Genomic DNA, 19,702 nt, shown 5'->3' on the forward strand with positions numbered 1-19,702 from the left:
TATTTGCCCACACAAGACTGTGGAGGCCAAGTTAATGAAATGTTTTTTTAAGGCAGATAGGCAGATTCTTGGTTAGTACGGCTGTCAGGGGTTATGGGGAGAATGCAGGAGAATGGGTTATGAGGGAAAGATAGATCAGCCATGATTGAATGGCGGAGTGGACTTGATGGGCCGAAGGGCCTAATTCTGCCCCTATCCCATGCCCGTGACTGTTATCCCCACAAGCTGTACTAGTCTATGCTATTCTGAGCCAGACCCACGGAGTAACTCCAGCACTTTGTGTCCTTTACCATGTCAATGTCTCTCATAATTCTGCCAGCTGGAGGAGGGATCAGTTTAGCTTGACACCGTGTACAACACGGGGCCTGTGGGCCGAAGGGCCTGTCCCAGTGCTATCCCGCCCCTCCCTGTCCCACCTCCCGCTAGCGGGACATGCGCGGTGCTAGTCCCCGCCCTACTGCCGCCCCTGGTGTCAGCAGCCGCTACCGACCGCCCGCCCGCCCGTCCATCCAGCCCGGCCCGGCCCAGCCCGGTCGCCGCTGCCCGGGCACCATGTGGCTGAGTCCCGGGGAGGTGGCGCTGACCAGCGCGCTGTGGGTGAGCGAGCGGGCCAACCCGTTCTTCGTGTTGCAGCGGCGGAAGGGTCACGGTCGCGGCGGCGGCCTGGCAGGTGGGTGAACCGCCGAACCGACGGGCCTCTGTAGCGCTCCGCCAGACTGACGGCCGCCCCGCCCAATCACAGTGCGGCCCGCCGCGTCGCCGGCCAATGGCTGCGCCAGGGAGGCGGGACAGCAGAGCAGCTTGATTCTGTTTGTTTACGACATCTTCGCAACAAGTCCCGGCAGGTTGCGTTTAATGCAGCCCCTGGCAGGTTGCGTTTAATGCAGCCCCTGGCAGGTTGCGTTTAATGCAGCCACTGGTGCTGCTGCAGGCAGGTTGCGTTTAATGCAGCTCCTGGTGCTGCAGGCAGGTTGCGTTTAATGCAGCTCCTGGTGCTGCAGGCAGGTTGCGTTTAATGCAACCCCTGGTGCTGCTGGCAGGTTGTGTTTAATGCAGCCCCTGACGCTGCTGCTGCAGGCAGGTTGTGTTTAATGCAGCCCCTGGCGCTGCTGCTGCAGGCAGGTTGTGTTTAATGCAACTCCTGGCGCTGCAGGCAGGTTGTGTTTAATGCAGCTCCTGGTGGGTTGCGTTTAATGCAACCCCTGGCAGGTTGTGTTTAATGCAGCCCCTGGCGCTGCTGCTGCAGGCAGGTTGTGTTTAATGCAGCTCCTGGCGCTGCTGCTGCAGGCAGGTTGTGTTTAATGCAACTCCTGGCAGGTTGCGTTTAATGCACCTCCTGGTGCTGCAGGCAGGTTGCGTTTAATGCAGCTCCTGGTGCTGCAGGCAGGTTGCGTTTAATGCAACTCCTGGTGCTGCTGCTGCTGGCAGGTTGTGTTTAATGCAGCCCCTAGCAGGTTGCGTTTAATGCAGCTCCTGGCGCTGTTGCAGGAAGGTTGCGTTTAATGCAGCTCCTTGTGCTGTTGCTGGGTTGCGTTTAATGCAGATCCTGGCGTTGCTGCTGGGATGTTGCGTTTAATGCAGCCCCTGGCAGGTTGCGTTTAATGCAGCTCCTGGCGCTGTTGCTGCAGGAAGGTTGCGTTTAATGCAGGCCTCGGCGCCGTTGTCGTAGGAAGGGTTGCAGTAAATGCAGCTCCCGGCGCCGCTAGTTGCGACTGCAGGAATGACCCGTTTATTCTGCCAGGCTACCCCACTGCAGCTGCCCGCGGTGTGTTGTAATCGCTAATTCCTGCATTTGACTCTTTTCCAGCAACGAGGTTGTTTACGGACTTTGCTCTGCCCGGGACGTCCCGTTTCCAGCCCCCGCCCCCCTCCGCTTTGTGCCCTGGTACCTTCCCTCCCCATCTCCCACCACCATCTCCGCCCCTGGACTGTTTCCTGGTTCTGCCCGCCTCCTGGTCCTGTACGGTCTGGCCACTTTTGCACATTCATCTGCACTCCGCTCATTTTCCCCACGATTCTAGTTTAAACCCATCCCTGTGCTTGCATGTGACAGAGGCGCTCTATTGAGGGAGCGCCGCAGCAATGGCAATGCCACCGACGTCGTGGCCTGGGGTTAACTGAACCAGCTCTCCCTCGCTGACTTATGGTTAATCAGCGCCTCGACTTTAAAATTCGGCAGCATCTGGGAAGGGGATGGACAATGATTCCGTTTGGGATCTTTATAACTTAATATCCCTCACCCCATCTGGGCCTCCCTCCTGTTTATCCCAGTATCCACCAGCTGATCGCGCTTCAATTCCAGCCTCTTGGATTTTCCTGAGTTTAGTTTGTTGTCACCTGCACTGAAGTACAGTGCAATGCTTTTTTGTTGCATGCTATCCAGCTGGTGATAGGATAGTTCAGTTGCCTGATAACAGCTGGGAAGAAACTGTCCCTGAATCTATAGGTGGGTGTTTTCACACTTCTGTACCTCTTGCCTGATGGGAGAGGGGAGAAAAGGTGAGACTGGCCTTTGACTACGCTGGAGGCATTGCTGAGGCCGTGTGAAGTGTAGATTGAGTTAATGGAAGGGAGGTTGGTTTGTGATGGTTCGGGCTGTGTTAGCACATGGAGATCTATCATCCCATCAATGACTGATGTCCCTCTACCTCTGACCTCTCGAATCCCCTTCTGAAACACCTCTGCCTCCCTTCATGACACTGTCAGCATCAGTAGTCTCAAGAGGCTTCGATTCGAAATGTCGCCTATCACATGTTCTCCAGAGATGGTGCCTGACCCACTGAGATAGTCCAGTACTTTATGTCTTCTTTTATTCCCTTAGTTTTAGTTTCATGTCGCCCTAAGCTTCAGACAGCTTGATTGTAATCGTGTTTAGTCTTTCCGCTGACTAGCTAGCACACAAAAAAAACTTTTCACAGTACACGTGACAATAAACTAAACTAACTCGTTTAGAGATACAGCATGGAAACGGCCCTTTGCCCACTGAGTCCACACTGAACATCGATCACCTGTTCACACTAGTTCTATGCTATCCCATTTTCTCATCCACTCCCTACACACAAGGGGCAATTTACATGAACCTACCGACCCGCATGTCTTTGAGATGTGGGAGGAAGCTGAAATACCTGGAGGAAACGGTCACAGGGAGAACGTATAAACTCCTCACACAGACAGGACCTGAAGTCAGGATTGAACCTGGGTTTCTGCGGATCTACCCTGTGCACCACCGCCCCTCTGAAGTGAGACCTAACCTGGCCAGGTCAATCTCCCTGTAACCACGGAGCTCCATCCAGGACAATATTCCCACCTCCTGGCTCACGCATTTCCTTGCTTCTGTTGACAGGACTCCTGGTGGGAACGCTGGACGTTGTGTTGGACTCGAGTGCGAGAGTCGCCCCTTACAGGATCCTCCACCAGACACAGGAGTCCCAGGTGTACTGGAACATCGCCTGTGGTGAGCACCAAGCAGAAACAGCGGCTCCTCACACCCCAACTGCACAGGGTGCGAACTACAGGAAAAGGTCATGCAGTGTGGAAACCTGCCCTTCGGCCCAACTTTACTGGATATTATCTCACACTAAATGTTATTCCCTTTGTCCTGTATCTGGACACTGTGGACGGCTTGATTGTAATCAGCTTACCAGCTGTTACCAGGCAACTGAACCATCATATCAACTTGAGAGCCGTCCTAACCTCCCATCTACCTCATTAGAGAACCTCAGACTGGTTGGTGTGGGGAAGTTGGGCTGAAGGGCCTGTTTCCACTGTATGACTCCGACTCCGATAATTATCTCTAATCTTCCACCCTGTGCACCCGGGAACTCTACACCAGTCAATTCCTCGGATGAATAATTAATGCTACATAAAGCCCTTGGATATTGGTCTCAGGGTCTGGTCACTGTTGCAACGTTTAAACAGGTACATGGAGAGGTACAGGTATTGGACAGGTACAGGTATTGGACAGGTACATGGAGTTAAGGAGCACTGTGTCACACATCGTAGAAACGCACTTCGGCCCAACTCGTCCATGCCGACCAAGATGTCCCGTCTACACTAGTATCACCTGCCCACATTTGGCACATATCCCTCTAACCTATCCTATCCATGTCTTTTAAAATATTGTTATTGTACCTGCCTCAACTCTGGCATCTCGTTCCATATACCCACCCCCTCTGGAAAAAAGTTACCCATTGGGTTTGTATTAAATCATTCCCCCTTACCTTAAACCTATGTCCTCTGGTTATTGATTCCCCTACTCTGGGGAAAAGACGTGCATTCACCGTATCAGACGTGCATTCTACGATGTGTGACACAGTGACTTTATACACCTTTATACACCAACGAGAGAACAGGCCATACCATCGAGAGAACAGGCCATTCTAGACTGGGTATTGAGTAATGAGGAAGGGTTAGTTAGCAGTCTTGTTGTGCGAGGCCCCTTGGGCAAGAGTGATCATAATATGGTAGAGTTCTTCATTAGGATGGAGAGTGACAAAGTCGATTCAGAAACAAGTGTTCTGAACTTAAAGAAAGGTAACTTTGAGGGTATGAGGCGTGAATTGTCCAAGATAGACTGGCGATTGATGCTGAAAGGGTTGACGGTGGACATGCAATGGAAGGCATTTAAAGGTCGCATGGATGAACTACAACAAGTGTTCATCCCAGTTTGGCAAAAGAACAAACCAGGAAAGGTAGTGCATCCGTGGCTAACAAGGGAAATCAAGGATAGTATTAAAACAAAAGATGAAGCATACAGATTAGCCAGAAAAAGTAGCATACCAGAGGACTGGGAGAAATTCAGAGTCCAGCAGAGGAGGACAAAGGGCTTAATTAGGAAAGGGAAAATAGACTATGAGGGAAGACTGACAAGGAACATAAAAACAGACTGCAAAAGCTTTTATAGATGTGTCAAGATAAAAAGATTAGTTAAGGCAAATGTAGGTCCCTTGCAGTCGGAAACAGGTGAATTGATCATAGGGAACAAGGAGATGGCAGACCAATTGAACAAATACTTTGGTTCTGTCTTCACTAAGGAAGACATAAACCGTCTGCCGGAAATAGCGGGGGACCGGTGGTCTAATGAGATGGAGGAACTGAGGGAAATCCAGGTTAGTCGGGAAGTGGTGTTAGGTAAATTAAATGGATTAAAGGCAGATAAATCCCCAGGGCCAGATAGGCTGCATCCCAGAGTGCTTAAGGAAGTAGCCTCAGAAATAGTGGATGCATTAGTGATAATTTTTCAAAACTCTTTAGATTCTGGAGTAGTTCCTGAGGACTGGAGGGTAGCTAATGTAACCCCACTTTTTAAAAAGGGAGGGAGAGAGAAAACGGGGAATTATAGACCAGTTAGCCTAACATCGGTAGTGGGGAAAATGCTAGAGTCAGTTATTAAAGATGTGATAGCATCACATTTGGAAAGTGGTGAAATCATCGGACAAAGTCAGCATGGATTTACCAAAGGCAAATCATGTCTGACGAATCTTATAGAATTTTTCGAGGATGTAACTAGTAGAGTGGATAAGGGAGAACCAGTCGATGTGTTATATCTGGACTTTCAGAAGGCCTTCAACAAGGTCCCACATAGGAGATTGGTGTACAAACTTAAAGCACACGGTATTGAGGGTTCAGTTTTGAGGTGGATAGAAAATTGGTTGGCGGACAGGAAGCAAAGAGTAGGAATAAACGGGTCCTTTTCGGAATGGCAGGCAGTGACTAGTGGGGTACCGCAAGGCTCAGTGCTGGGACCCCAGTTATTTACAGTGTATATTAATGATTTGGACGAGGGAATTGAATGCAACATCTCTAAGTTTGCGGATGACACGAAGCTGGGTGGCAGTGTTAGCTGCGAGGAGGATGCTAGGAGGCTGCAGAGTGACTTGGATAGATTAGGCGAGTGGGCAAATGCATGGCAGATGCAATATAATGTGGATAAGTGTGAGGTTATCCACTTTGGCGGCAAGAACAGGAAAGCAGAGTATTACCTGAATGGTGACCGATTGGGAGAAGGGGAGATGCAACGTGACCTGGGTGTCATGGTGCACCAGTCATTGAAAGCAAGCATGCAGGTGCAGCAGGCAGTGAAGAAAGCGAATGGTATGTTGGCATTCATAGCAAGAGGATTTGAGTTTAGGAGCAGGGAGGTTCTGCTGCAGTTGTACAGGGCCTTGGTGAGACCGCACCTGGAGTATTGTGTGCAGTTTTGGTCTCCTAACCTGAGGAAAGACGTTCTTGCCTTAGAGGGAGTACAGAGAAGGTTCACCAGATTAATCCCTGGGATGGCGGGACTTGCATATGAGGAAAGACTGGATAGACTGGGCTTGTACTCGCTGGAATTTAGAAGACTGAGGGGGGATCTTATAGAAACATATAAAATTCTTAAGGGGTTGGAGAGGCTAGATGCGGGAAGATTGTTCCCGATGTTGGGGGAGTCCAGAACCAGGGGTCACAGCTTAAGGATAAGGGGGAAGTCTTTTAGGACCGAGATGAGAAAACATTTCTTCACACAGAGAGTGGTGAGTCTGTGGAATTCTCTGCCACAGAAGGTAGTTGAGGCCAGTTCATTGGCTATATTTAAGAGGGAGTTAGATGTGGCCCTTTTTGCTAAAGGGATCAGGGGGTATGGCGAGAAGGCAGGTACAGGCTACTGAGCTGGATGATCAGCCATGATCATATTGAATGGCGGTGCAGGCTCGAAGGGCCGAATGGCCTACTCCTGCACCTATTTTCTATGTTTCTATAAGATCACCCCTCATCCTCCTGCACTCCAAGGAATAAAGTCCTAGCCTGCTCAACCTCTCCCAGTAGCTCAGGCCCTCAAGTGCTGGCAACATCCTTGTTTAATTAAGGTGTAAATCCTTGTAAATTTCGTGAAGATGAAAAGATTGAAGTCGATGTGTGGAAGGCGGATTCCTCCTCGGGTATGGGAGTCTGGATAGAGTGGTGCAGCACGGAAACATGATTTGATTTCTCCCCGTGTGATCTGATTGCTTAGGCAGCTCCAGGAAGGAGATCACGAAGCACTGGGAGTGGTTGGAAGCCAATCTCCTGCAGACTCTGGCCGTCTTTGACAATGAAGACGATGTGTCAACCTTCGTCAAGGGCAAGATCCAGGTCAGTGATAGGGGCGCCACGGTGGCGCAGGGGTCGAGTTGCTGCCTTCTAGTGCCAGAGACCCGGGTTCAATCCTGACTATGGGTGTCGTCCGTACGGTGTTTATACGTTCTCCCCTGGACCGCGTGGGTTTTCTCCGGGTGCTCCGGTTTCCTCCCATACTCCAAAGACGTGCAGGTTTGTAGGTTAATTGGCTTCGGTGAAATTGTAGTTTGTCTTGAGTGTGTAGGTTAGTGTTAGTGTACGGGGTGATCACTGGTCGGCATGGACCTAATGTGCCGAAGGGCCTGTTTCCATGCAGTATTTTTAAACGGTAGATGTGGGCTTGCTGTGGACATCCATCCCCTGAGAGGGAGACGGAGAGTCCGGGTGGGGCTGGGCCAGTGACGTTAGATAGACAGCACTCAGACAGGCCCCGCTCTGACATCCAACGCCACCTCTCTGTTTCAGGGAATCCTTGCCGAGGAAAACAAAAACAAGGAAGCCAAAGAGGATGAGGATTCGGGGAAGTTCAAGGAAGCGGAGTTGAAGATGCAGAAGTTGTTTGGGATGCCGGAGGAGGAGAAGCTGGTGAATTATTATTCGTGCAGTTACTGGAAGGGACGGGTGCCCTGGCAAGGATGGGTCTACCTCGGCGTCAACCACCTCTGCTTCTACTCCTTCCTGCTGGGCAAGGAAGGTGAGGACTGTTCGCTTGTGCCTGGGCCTGCTGGGTGACAGCGCAGTAACGAGGTGCAAGGGAACCTGCCTCAGCATAGTGTCAGTCTGAAGAAGGGTCCCGACCTGAAACATCGCCTATCCATGTTCTCCAGAGATGCTGCCTAACCCGCCGAGTTACTTCAGCACTTTGTGTCTTTATTTGTAAACCAGCATCTGCATGTTTGTATTTCAATGAGTGGCCTCACAGCGCTAGAGACCCGGGTTCAATCCTGACTCTAGGTGCTGCTATACAGAGCTTGTATGTTCTCCCCGTGACCACGTATGTTTCCTCTGGGTGCTTGGTTTCCTCCCACACTCCAAAGATGTACAGGTTTGTAGTAAATTGTCTTCAGTAAAATTGTACATTGTTCCTAGTGTGTAGGATAGGGATTGTGTGATTGCTGGTCAGTGTCGACATGGTGGGCCGAAGGGCCTGTTTCCGCTCTGTATCTCTAAAGTCAAAAGTAATGTTCTGTATGTCGACAGCATTGTAATGGCGTTGTTATCTAATTGACTTAGGAGTGCAAGAGAATTATGGGAGGTGTTTTGGAATAGTTGTAGTTTTTCAGTTTTAGAGATGCAGTTTTAGGAAACAGACCCTTTGGCCCACTGAATCCACGCCGATCAGCAATCAGCACTATCCTACACATTAGGGACAATTTGCAGAAGCTAATTAACCTTCAAACCTGTAGTGTAGGAGGAAATCCTAGCACCCTGAGGAAACCCACGCGGTTACGGGGAAAACGTACAAACTCCATACAGATTGCACCAGTAGTCAGGGTCGAACCCGGCTCTCTGGGGCGGTGAGGCCGCAACTCCACCGCTGCACCACCGTGCCAGCCTAAAGTAGACATACAGATGTTTCCTGTTGTACGGAGAGCAAAGTCAAGGGCTTTGGATGTGAAATGGTCGCTGACAAACATGTGGTATGGACAGAAGGGAGACTATTTTCTTTTGGTTTATTCATGTTTTGGGATCTGAGCGGCACTATTACGGCCCTTGAGAAGGTTGGGGTGAGCTACCTTCTGGAACCACTGCAGTCCCTCTGCAGAAGGAGGTTCACGCTGCTGTTGGGGAGGGAGTTCTGAGATTTAGACCCATGAGAGACGGGCTTGGACAGATGAAGGTACGGAATCGCAGAGGGATGAACATCGGGAATGTTCCAAATCCTGGAATTGGAGTTGCTCGGATCTTGAAAGGGGTGCAGATAATAGAGGAGTATAAAACCATGAGTGGAATAGATTGGGTGAATGCACAGAGTCGGGGAATCAAAAACCAGAGGGCATAGATTTAAGGTGAGGGGGAAAGGTTTAACAGGAACTTGAGGGGCAATTTTTTTTCACACAGAGGGTGATGGGTATATGGAACGAGCTGCCACGGGAGTTGGTTGTGGCAGGGGCTATCACAATGTTAAGATGGATATGGGCCAAACATAGGCAGGTGGGATAAGTGTAGCTGGGACATCTTGGCCGGCATGGGCAAGCTGGGCCGAAGGGCCTGCTTCCATGCTGTATGATTCTATGACTATGTAGGGAGAGGTGTTTGAAAACAAGGTTGATGATCTTAAAGTAAACGTCTTGCTCTGAGTTGGAATAAAAAAAGACACAAAGTGCTAGTGGAACTCAGTGGGTCAGGCAGCATCTGTGGAGGGAATGGACAAGCTATGTTTCGGGTCAGGTCCCTTTCAGTCTCATTCCTTCCACAGATATAAAGGAATTTGATTTCCAAAAAATCAAAGCAGCTGCAGTCTTGTTGAGGGAGGAGGGCAGAGGGGGAAAGGGGCCCTTTAAGTTGAGACAGTGGTGTTGCGATGGAGTTGCTGCCTCACGGCGCCAGAGACCTGGGTTGGAACCTGACTACGGGTGCTGTCCGTGCGGAGTTTGTACGTTCTCCCTGTGACCGCGTGGGTTTTCTCCAGGTGCCCCAGTCTCCTGCCACATTCCAAAAATGTGCGGGTTTGTAGGTTGATTGACTTTGGTAAATTGTCCCTAGTGTGTAGGATAGTGCTAGCATACGGGATGATTCGGCGGGCCAAAAAGCATCCGTCGTCAGGATCGAACCCGGGTCTCTGGCACTGGCTGCAACTCTACCGCTGCATCACTGTGGGTGGAACGTCCCCTGGTTGCCCATTGTGTGAGAGGGTGGAGGAGAAATGTAGGGGGTAGAGGAAGAAGGGTGGGGGGGTGGAGAATGGTGGGAAAAGCTGGAGGAGGGAGGGAGGATGGCGGTGGGGGAGTGAGGGGGTGGAGGAGGGAGGATAGTAGTGGGGGAGGGGGGGTGGGGGTGGTGGGAGGGAGCGAGGGAGAGGGCAGAGGAGGGAGATGGTGGTGGAGGAGAGAGGGACAGGGCAGAGAAGGGAGGGGGTGGTGGAGAAGTAGAGGGAGGGAGATGGAGGAGGGAGGGAGGGGGTGTGCAGATGCTGGGGTTTGATGGAGCTTGCTGTGGTTTCAGTGAGGTTGGTGGTGGGATGGGTGGACGTGACCCAACTGGAGAAGAATGCCACGCTGCTCCTCCCAGAGTGCATCAAGGTCAGCACCAGGGACCAGGAGCACTACCTCTCCATGTTCCTTAACGTGGGCGAGACCTTCAAACTGATGGAGCAATTGGCCAACATCGCCATGCGCCAACTGTTAGACAACCAGGGGTTCTCCAAGGACAAGGATCTGCCTAAAGCCACCAACGCCATGAAGCACACGTCGGCACTCAAACGGTACGTTGTTTCCCTTCCCTCACCCTGACCGGCAAGAACAGGAAAGCAGAGTATTACCTGAATGGTGACCGATTGGGAGAAGGGGAGATGCAACGTGACCTGGGTGTCATGGTGCACCAGTCATTGAAAGCAAGCATGCAGGTGCAGCAGGCAGTGAAGAAAGCGAATGGTATGTTGGCATTCATAGCAAGAGGATTTGAGTTTAGGAGCAGGGAGGTTCTGCTGCAGTTGTACAGGGCCTTGGTGAGACCGCACCTGGAGTATTGTGTGCAGTTTTGGTCTCCTAACCTGAGGAAAGACGTTCTTGCCTTAAAGGGAGTACAGAGAAGGTTCACCAGATTGATCCCTGGGATGGCGGGACTTGCATATGAGGAAAGACTAGATAGACTGGGCTTGTACTCGCTGGAATTTAGAAGACTGAGGGGGGATCTTATAGAAACATATAAAATTCTTAAGGGGTTGGAGAGGCTAGATGCGGGAAGATTGTTCCCGATGTTGGGGGAGTCCAGAACCAGGGGTCACAGCTTAAGGATAAGGGGGAAGTCTTTTAGGACCGAGATGAGAAAACATTTCTTCACACAGAGAGTGGTGAGTCTGTGGAATTCTCTGCCACAGAAGGTAGTTGAGGCCAGTTCATTGGCTATATTTAAGAGGGAGTTAGATGTGGCCCTTTTTGCTAAAGGGATCAGGGGGTATGGAGAGAAGGCAGGTACAGGCTACTGAGCTGGATGATCAGCCATGATCATATTGAATGGCGGTGCAGGCTCGAAGGGCCGAATGGCCTACACCAGCACCTATTTTCTATGTTTCTATGACCCTGACGGCATTAATGGTTCCGTCTGTAGGAAGGAACTGCAGATGCTGGTTTACATTGAAGATCGACACAAAAAGCTGGAGTATCTCGACGGGTCAGGCAGCATCTTTGGAGAAAAAGAAATAGGTGACTTTTCGGGAGAGCCTTCTTCAGACAGTCTTGAAGTGTGTTGGGGGTCATAGGTTCATAAGTCATAGGAACAGAATTAGGCCATTCGGCCATCGAGTCTACTCTGCCATTCAATCATGGCTGATCATCTTTCCCCCCTCAGCCCCATTTTCCTGCCTTCTTCCCATAACCCCTGACGCCCGACCTAATCAAGAACCTGTCAACCTCCGCTTTTAAAATACCCAATGACTTGGCCTCCGCAGCTGTCTGTGACAATGAATTCCACAGATTCTCCATCCTCTGGCTAAAGAAATTCCTCCTTATCTTTCTAAAGGCGTGTCCTTTTATTCTGAGGCTGTGCCCTCTGCTCCTACACTCTCCCACCATGGTTCCCACCAGCTTATCGACTTGTGGGACGTATCGGTGTTGAGGCTCTCGTGGATGGTGTTTGGGAGAGAGGGTGTGACCGCTGCTGCTCTCTCGGGTGCTTCAGAAGGGAAAGGGGAAGGAAGCTGATTCATTCCAGATCCTTCCATGATGCCGCCTGGTTAGTGAAGTGCTTTGGATAGTGAGTCACTGGGTAGGAAATATCGCCAGTCACAAGCTCCAGCAGATGGTCTGTGATCACAAGGAGCACAAGGAACTGCAGGTGCAGGATTACAAAAAAAGACACTGGTCAAAAAAAGGCAAAGTGCTGGAGTAACTTAGCGGGTCAGGCAGTATCTCTGGAGAGAAGGAATAGGTGACATTTCAGGTCGGGTCCCTTCTTCAGACGAGAAGAATCCCGATCCAAAACGTCACCCTTCCTTGTTCTCCAAAGATGCTGCCTGACCCACTGAATTACTCCAGCACTTTGTGTTCTAGGCTAGATTCCATCATCTGCAGTTCCTTGTCTAGTTTAGTTTATTGTCACGTGTACTGTGAAAACCTTGTTGCGTACTAACCAGTCAGCAGAAAGACTACATGATTACAATCGAGCTGTCTACAGTGTACATTTTTACATGATGAAGGGTATATTATTTAGTGTAAGGTAAAGTCCCATAAAGTCCGATTACAGATAGCACGAGGGTCTCCAATGATGTAGATGGGAGGTCAGGACTGCTCTCCAGTTGGTAAAAAGGATGGTTCAGATCGCAGCTGGGAAGAAACTGTCCCTGAATCTGGAGGTGTGCGTTTTCACACTTCTGTACCTCTTGCCTGATGGGAGAGGGGAGATGAGAGAGTGACTGGGGTGAGACTGGTCTTGATTATGCTGGTGTCCTTGTCGAGGCAGCATGAAGTGTAGATGGAGTCAATGGAAGGGAGATTGGTTTGTGTGATGGTCTGGGCTGCGTCCACAACTCTCTGATTTCTGGTGGTCACCAGGTCTCAGTGGTTCAGAATTCCCCTCCTGTTCCTGGTTGGGAAACGTCTGGATCTTTGGTGTCCACCGAACGACAGACACAGACCGTGGCAGAATCCTGACCTCGAGTGCTGTCTGTGTGGAGTTTGCACGTTCTCTCTGTGACCGCATGGGTTCCCTGCGGATGCTCCGGTTTCCGCCCACATCCCAAAGACATGGTTGGTAGGGTAATTGGCTTTTAATTGTCCCTAGTGTGTAGGATGGTGCTAGTGTGTGGGGTGACTGCTGGTCGACGCGGACTCGGTGGGCTGAAGGGCCTGTTTCCACGCTATATCTCTAAAGTCTATAGTCTGAATTTGAAATCCCATCATTGTTTGTAGCCGTACAAGAAAGCCTGGTCTAAACCAAGTATGTGTTGTTGCCATAGGGACCTGGATGCTCGGGCGAAGAGCGAACGTTACCGCTCCACCTTCCAGCTGCCGCGGGACGAGAGGCTGGACGGTCACACCGAGTGCACGCTGTGGACGCCCTTCAATAAGACGCACATCCCTGGGCAGATGTTTGTCTCCAACAACTACATCTGCTTCGCCAGCAAGGAGGAGGAGAGCTGCAACCTGATCATCCCTCTGAGAGAGGTAGGACGATCACCACGGCAACAGCAGCAGGCCCTTCGGCCCGCACTCCCTGCCCAACACCATGCCAAATTAAACTATATTTAGTTTAAATATATATATATATATAGCACAGAAACGGGCTGCCCCGCCCATGCTGACCAAGATGCCACCATCCAGTTTATTTTTATTTTGGTTTATTGCCACATGTACCGAGGTACAGTGAAAAGCTTTTTCACTAGTCCCACTTGCCTGTGTTTGGCCCATAGTCTTCTAAACATTTCCTATCCTTGTGGTTTCGATTGGTTTCTTATTGCCACGTGTTCCGAGGTGCAGTGAAAAGCTTTAATTTGCGAGCTAACCAGTCAAAGAAAAGACTAAACATGGTTACAATCCATCCGTACACAGTGCATGGTTAAAAGGTACAACGTTTAGTGCAAAGATAAAGCATTGAAGTTCAATAAAGTTCAATTAAAGACAGTTCAAAGGTCTCCAATGAGATAGATGGGAGGTCAGGACCACTCTCTAGCTGATGTACCTGTCTAAGCGTCTTTTAAAAAAAAACACAAAACATGGTTTTGTGAAAGGTGACTCCGATATGGCAAATGTGTTAGAGTTCTTTGAAGATATAATGAGCAAAGTTGGAGCAAGTAAGCCTGTAGGTGTACATCCTCCAAAAGGAGACACAGTGCTGGAGTAACTCAGCGGGTCGGGCAGCATCTCTGGAGAACATGGATAGGTGACGTTTCGGGTCAGGACCCTCTTTTAATCTTTAAAGTCTTTTAATCTCCTCTGCCTGCACGTGATCCATATCCCGCCACGTGATCCATACCGTATCTGCCTCCACCTCCACTGCTGGCAGGGCAGTCCACCACCCTCTGTGTAAAAGAAAACTTTCCCTGTCTTGAAAGGAAGATCTCTTGATATAGAACCAGAGTTTTGTCAATGGTGCTTCCTGGTAAGTTCAGTAAGACTAAAAAAATCACCCTTCCAATTACTGGCACCTTAGGCATTTGTAACCGGTTCCCAGAATTTAACCAAAGGATTTGCAACATTTAAGGAATGTCCTTATTCCTCCCTTTGGGATGGTAAGAATTGAAGGGAATGGAGGGATATGGATCACACAGAGACAAAGGTTCGCCTTATTAGAATGTAGTACAGCACAGGAACAGCTCTTTTGGCCCATAATGTCCGTGCTAAACACGATGCTAAGATAAACTAGTCTCCTCTGCCTGCACCTGATCCACCTTCTTCCCAATTGTAGCAGGGTGGCGTGGGTCTCTGATGATGCTGGCTGCCTTTTTGAGGCAGCGCCTCCTGTAGATCCCTTCGATGGCGGGGAGGTCAGTGCCCATGATGGATTGGGCAGTGTCCACCACTCTGTGTTAGCTCCTTCGTTCCTGGGCGTTCGAGTTGCTGAACCAGGCCATGATGCCACCAGTCAGTGTGCTCTCTACTGTACACCAGCAAAGTCCATCGACTTATCGAATCTCCTCAGTCTTCACGGGATGTAGAGACGTTGACGAGCTTTCCTTGTGATTGCAGAGATCAGCGTGACCTGGAATGTGCAGCTGTGGGCTTTCTCCTGATAGTTTAGTTTCGTTTATTGTCACATGCACTGAGGTGCAGTGAAACGTTTTTTTTGTTGCGTGCTATGCAGTCAGAGGGAAGACTATACATGACTGCAATCTAGCCGTCCACAGTGTACAGATACAGGATAAAGGGAATAACGTTTAGTGCAAGATAACGTCCAGTAAAGTCTGATTAAAGATAGCCCGAGGGCTCCGATGAGGTCGATGGGAGGTCAGGACTTAGTTTAGTGTAGATTATTATCACATGTACAGCGGAAATCTTTTTTGTTGCGTGCTAACCAGTCAACGAAAAGACTGTACATACATGATTATAATCAAGCTGTCCACAGTGTGCAGGATAAAGGGTACAGCATTTAGTGCATTATAAAGTCCAGTAAAGTCCGATTAGAGGTAGTCTGAGGGTCTCCAATGAGGTAGATGGGAGATGGACTGAAATGCGAGAGGAACTCAGCGGGTCAGGCAGCATCTCTGGAGAAAAGGAATAGGTGGCGTTTCGGGTCGGGAACCTTCTAGATGGGAGGTCAGAACTGCCATCTAGTTTGAATTGCATACATTTTATTAGCCAAGTATGTATACATACAAGGAATTTGCCTCGGTGCTTTGCTCACAAGTAACAACACGACATGCAGTAAACAATTAAGAATAAAACATTATAATTTAAACATATCAGTAGGTGTTGGTTCAGTTGCCCTGATAGTAGCTGGGAAGAAACTGTCCCTGAATCAGGAAATGTGCGTTTTCACACTTCTGTACCTCTTGTGTGATGTGAGAGGAGAGAAGAGGGAGTGACCGGGGTGAGACTGGTCCTTTATTATGCTGGTGGATGTTGATGTTGGGTGTTGTGTGCGCTTCAGGTGAGCATCGTGGAGAAGGCAGACAGCTCCAGTGTCCTCCCCAGCCCTCTCTCCATCAGCACCAAAAACAAGATGACCTTCCTCTTCGCCAACCTGAAGGACAGGGACTTCCTGGTGCAAAGAATCTCCGACTTTCTGCAGTGCACCCCGTCCCGAAAACCGGCCCGGAGGCCCCTCAGCCCCACCGTCCAGGTACCTAGTCATCCCTTCAGCGGCCGGCACAGGTTCGATCCTGACCTCGGATGAGTCGAGTCTGTGTGGAGTTTGTGGGGAGGGAGGTAATGGGCGCGAGGGAAGGAGAGGAGGAGGCAGGGAGGGGAGTGGTGGGCTGGAGAGAGCGGGGACGGAGAAGGGAGGGACCGGGGGGGGGGGGTGGTGGGGGGAAAGGTGGGAGCAGGGAGTGGGTTGGTGGGGAGGGGGGGGAACGCGGATGGGAGGGCAATAGGAAGGGGGCGGTGAACGAGGGGGTGGGGTTAAAGGGAGTGGGGAGGAGAATGGGTTATTTAGCCGAGGTTTTGACTGTCCTGTGTGTGTCCTGTCTACAGGTTTCCCCCGGGACGGAGCTGCCCCCCTCCCCATGCTCTCTGACGCCGAGCCCAGACTCTGCCACTGACAGCGGCCGGATCCTCTTTAGCGAGGAGATCACGCCCACCGCCACCCAACCCTTGATCTGCATCTTCCGCAGGGACTCCCCCGAGGAGCTCACCCCCAAGATGGTACGCAGTTCCGGAACGTTCTGCTGCCAGTTTGTTACCAAGTTGGCACGGCGGCACAGCGGTAGAGTTGTTGCCTCACAGCACCTGGGTCCGATCCTGACTAAGGGTGCTGTTTGTACAAAGTTTGTATGTTTTCCCCGTGACCGCGTGGGTTTTCTCCAGGTGCTCCGGTTTCCACCCACACTCCCAAGACGTGCAAGTTTATAGGTTAATTGGCTTCGGGAAAAATTGTAGGATAGTGCTCGTGTAAACGGGTGATCGCAAGTCGGCGTGGACTCGGTGAGTCAAAGAACCTGTTTCCACACTGTATCTAAAGTCTACCAGGACTTGCGAGCTTGAGTTACTGGGTAGACTGGGACTTTATGGAGCGTAGGAGGCTGAGTTTAGTTTAGTTCAGTTCAATTTAGAGATGCAACATGGAAACAGGCCCTTCAGCCCATTGAGTTCATGCCGACCAGCGATCACCCATTCACACTAGTTCTATACTACACACTAGGAACAATTTACAGAAGCCAATTAGCCTACAAACCTGCACGTTTTGGGGATGCGGGAGGATACCGGAGCACGGAGGAAACCCACGTGGTCAATAGACAATAAACAATAGGTGCAGGAGTAGCCCTTCGAGCCAGCACCAATGTGATCATGGCTGATCATTCTCAATCAGTACCCCGTTCCTGCCTTCTCCCCATACCCAGAGAGAACAGTACAAACTCCACAGACAGCACCCGCAGCCTACCTTTCCCTCTCAACCCTATGCTCCTGCCTTTACTGATCAAGAGCCTCGGCATTAGCGACTGACTCTCCGTTTGTCCGTGCAGGCCAAAGAGAAGATGAAGGAGGAATCGTGGAACATTCACTTCTTTGAGTTTGGCCGTGGGGTGTGCATGTACCGCACGGCCCGGACAAGAGAGCTCGTGCTCAAGGGTCTGCCCGAGTCACTGAGGGGGGAGCTCTGGCTACTGTTCTCAGGTAAGTCAGGTTGGCTACAAGCCAACTGCCCCTTCACCACCTGGCACCAACACCATGATCACAGTGTAAAGTAGACACACAGTGCTGGAGTAACTCAGCGGGTCAGGCAACATCTCAGGAGAAAAGGAATAGGTGATGTTTCAGGTCGAGAGCCTTCTTCAGACAGAGAGTCAGGGGAGAGGGAAACTAGAGGTATAAAAAGGTATAGAACAAATCAGAGCTGGCACTGATAACCAAGGAAAGGTGGAGCCCACAACGGTCCATTGTTTGCTGTGGAAGAGGTGATAACGAAGGGATCCGAACAGTGAAACTAGCAGGATGACTAGGGTGGGGGAGGGACGGAGAGAGAGGCAATACATTGTTTATTTGAAATTAGAGAAATCAATATTGTAAGCTGCCCAAGCGTTATCGTTCAGTTTATTGTCATGTGTACCGAGGACTAGATAATTATGGACGTTCCCACACCATCACACAAACCAACCCCCCTTCCACCAACTCCATCTACACTTCACGCTGCCTCGGCTTGATTGTGATCATGTGTTGTCTTTCTGCTGACTGATTAGCACACAACAAAATCTTTTCCCTGTACCTTGGTGCATGTGGGGTCTGCAATGAGGTAGATGGGAGGTCAGGACCACTCTCTAGTTTGTGAAAGGATGGTTCAGTTGCTTGATAACAGCTGGGAAGAAACTGCCCCTGAATCCGAAGGTGTGCGTTTTCACACTTCTGTACCTCTTGCCTGACGGGAGAGGGGGTGACCCGGGAGAGATTGGTCCTTGATTATCCTGGCGGCATTGCCGAGGCAGCATGAAGTGTAGATGGAGTTGATGGATCCATTGGTTCACCATGTTTTCTGACCTCGTCGTCGATGGGCCACACCCTTTACAATGGAGCGGATTCTTCACTCGACACTAGCGCCAATGGAAGGGAAGGGAGGTTCGATCGGAAACTTAGAACCTCGATCGGCCTCTTGAAGATGTCCTGCCGTCCGCTCTGATCACGTTTGATTCACATCTCATCCCCTTCTCCTCAAACCCATCACTAACAAACCCAAAGATCTGTTAGTACTGATGTAATCAGCCCTACCCGCTGCGCCGCCCCGTGCTCACCCCTTTGCTCCTGGCAGGCGCCCTGAACGAGATGCAGATGCACCCCGGGTATTACGCAAGGCTGGTGCGGGAGTCCATGGGCAAGGAGAGTGTGGCCACCGAGGAGATCGAGAGGGACCTGCACCGCTCCATGCCCGAGCATCCCGCCTTCCAGAACGAGCTGGGCATCGCGGCACTGCGCAGGGTACTGACTGCCTACGCATTCCGCAACCCCACCATCGGCTACTGCCAGGTCAGTGTGTGTGTCCCCCACCCAACCCTTCCACCCCCCACCCACCCAACCCCACCATCGGCTACTGCCAGGTCAGTGTGTGTATCCCCACCCAACCCTTCCCACCCCCCACCCAACCCTTCCCACCCCCCACCCACCCAACCCTTCCCACCCCCCACCCACCCAACCCTTCCCACCCCCCACCCACCCAACCCTTCCCACCCCCCACCCAACCCCACCATCGGCTACTGCCAGGTCAGTGTGTGTATCCCCAACCAACCCTTCCCACCCACCACCCAACCCTTCCCACCCCCCACCCACCCAACCCTTCCCACCCCCCACCCACCCAACCCTTCCCACCCCCCACCCAACCCCACCATCGGCTACTGCCAGGTCAGTGTGTGTATCCCCAACCAACCCTTCCCACCCACCACCCAACCCTTCCCACCCCCCACTCAACCCTTCCCACCCCCCACTCAACCCTTCCCACCCCCCACCCAACCTCACCATCGGTTACTGCCAGGTCAGTGTGTGCCCACCACCCAACCCTTCCCACCCCCCACCCACCCAACCCTTCCCACCCCCCACCCACCCAACCCTTCCCACCCCTCACCCACCCAATCCTTCCCACCCACCACCCCCCCAACCCTTCCCACCCACCCCCCCACCCAACTCTTCCCAACCCCCCCCACACAACCCCTCCCACCCACCCAACCCGTCCCTTCCCACCCTACTCCATCCCACCCACCCCACCTACTGAACCGCATACTCCCCCATCCCGTCCTCCCTTCCCACCCTCACCCCTACTCCCACCCTCCCCCCTACTCCCACCCTCCCCCCCCACCCCCACCCCACCT

At 51.3% G+C, this 19,702-nt stretch overlaps 1 protein-coding gene across 2 annotated transcripts in view; it reads left to right on the forward strand.

Annotated features, from left to right (window-relative positions):
* The first annotated feature begins 443 nt into the window (after positions 1-443).
* The window catches only part of LOC144600174 (TBC1 domain family member 9B-like), a 36,702-nt gene continuing 17,443 nt past the window's right edge, over positions 444-19,702 (forward strand). For both annotated transcript variants that reach the window (XM_078411659.1, XM_078411658.1), the window contains exons 1-10: positions 444-670; positions 3,344-3,454; positions 6,992-7,110; positions 7,561-7,789; positions 10,261-10,519; positions 13,211-13,418; positions 15,841-16,032; positions 16,386-16,556; positions 17,375-17,525; positions 18,652-18,866. In XM_078411659.1, the coding sequence (XP_078267785.1) occupies positions 553-670; positions 3,344-3,454; positions 6,992-7,110; positions 7,561-7,789; positions 10,261-10,519; positions 13,211-13,418; positions 15,841-16,032; positions 16,386-16,556; positions 17,375-17,525; positions 18,652-18,866 (1,773 nt within the window). In that variant the 5' untranslated portion in view covers positions 444-552. The remainder of the gene's footprint in view (positions 671-3,343; positions 3,455-6,991; positions 7,111-7,560; positions 7,790-10,260; positions 10,520-13,210; positions 13,419-15,840; positions 16,033-16,385; positions 16,557-17,374; positions 17,526-18,651; positions 18,867-19,702) is intronic.

The sequence above is a fragment of the Rhinoraja longicauda genome, chromosome 14, assembly GCF_053455715.1.
Source record: "Rhinoraja longicauda isolate Sanriku21f chromosome 14, sRhiLon1.1, whole genome shotgun sequence".
NCBI lineage: Eukaryota > Metazoa > Chordata > Chondrichthyes > Rajiformes > Arhynchobatidae > Rhinoraja > Rhinoraja longicauda.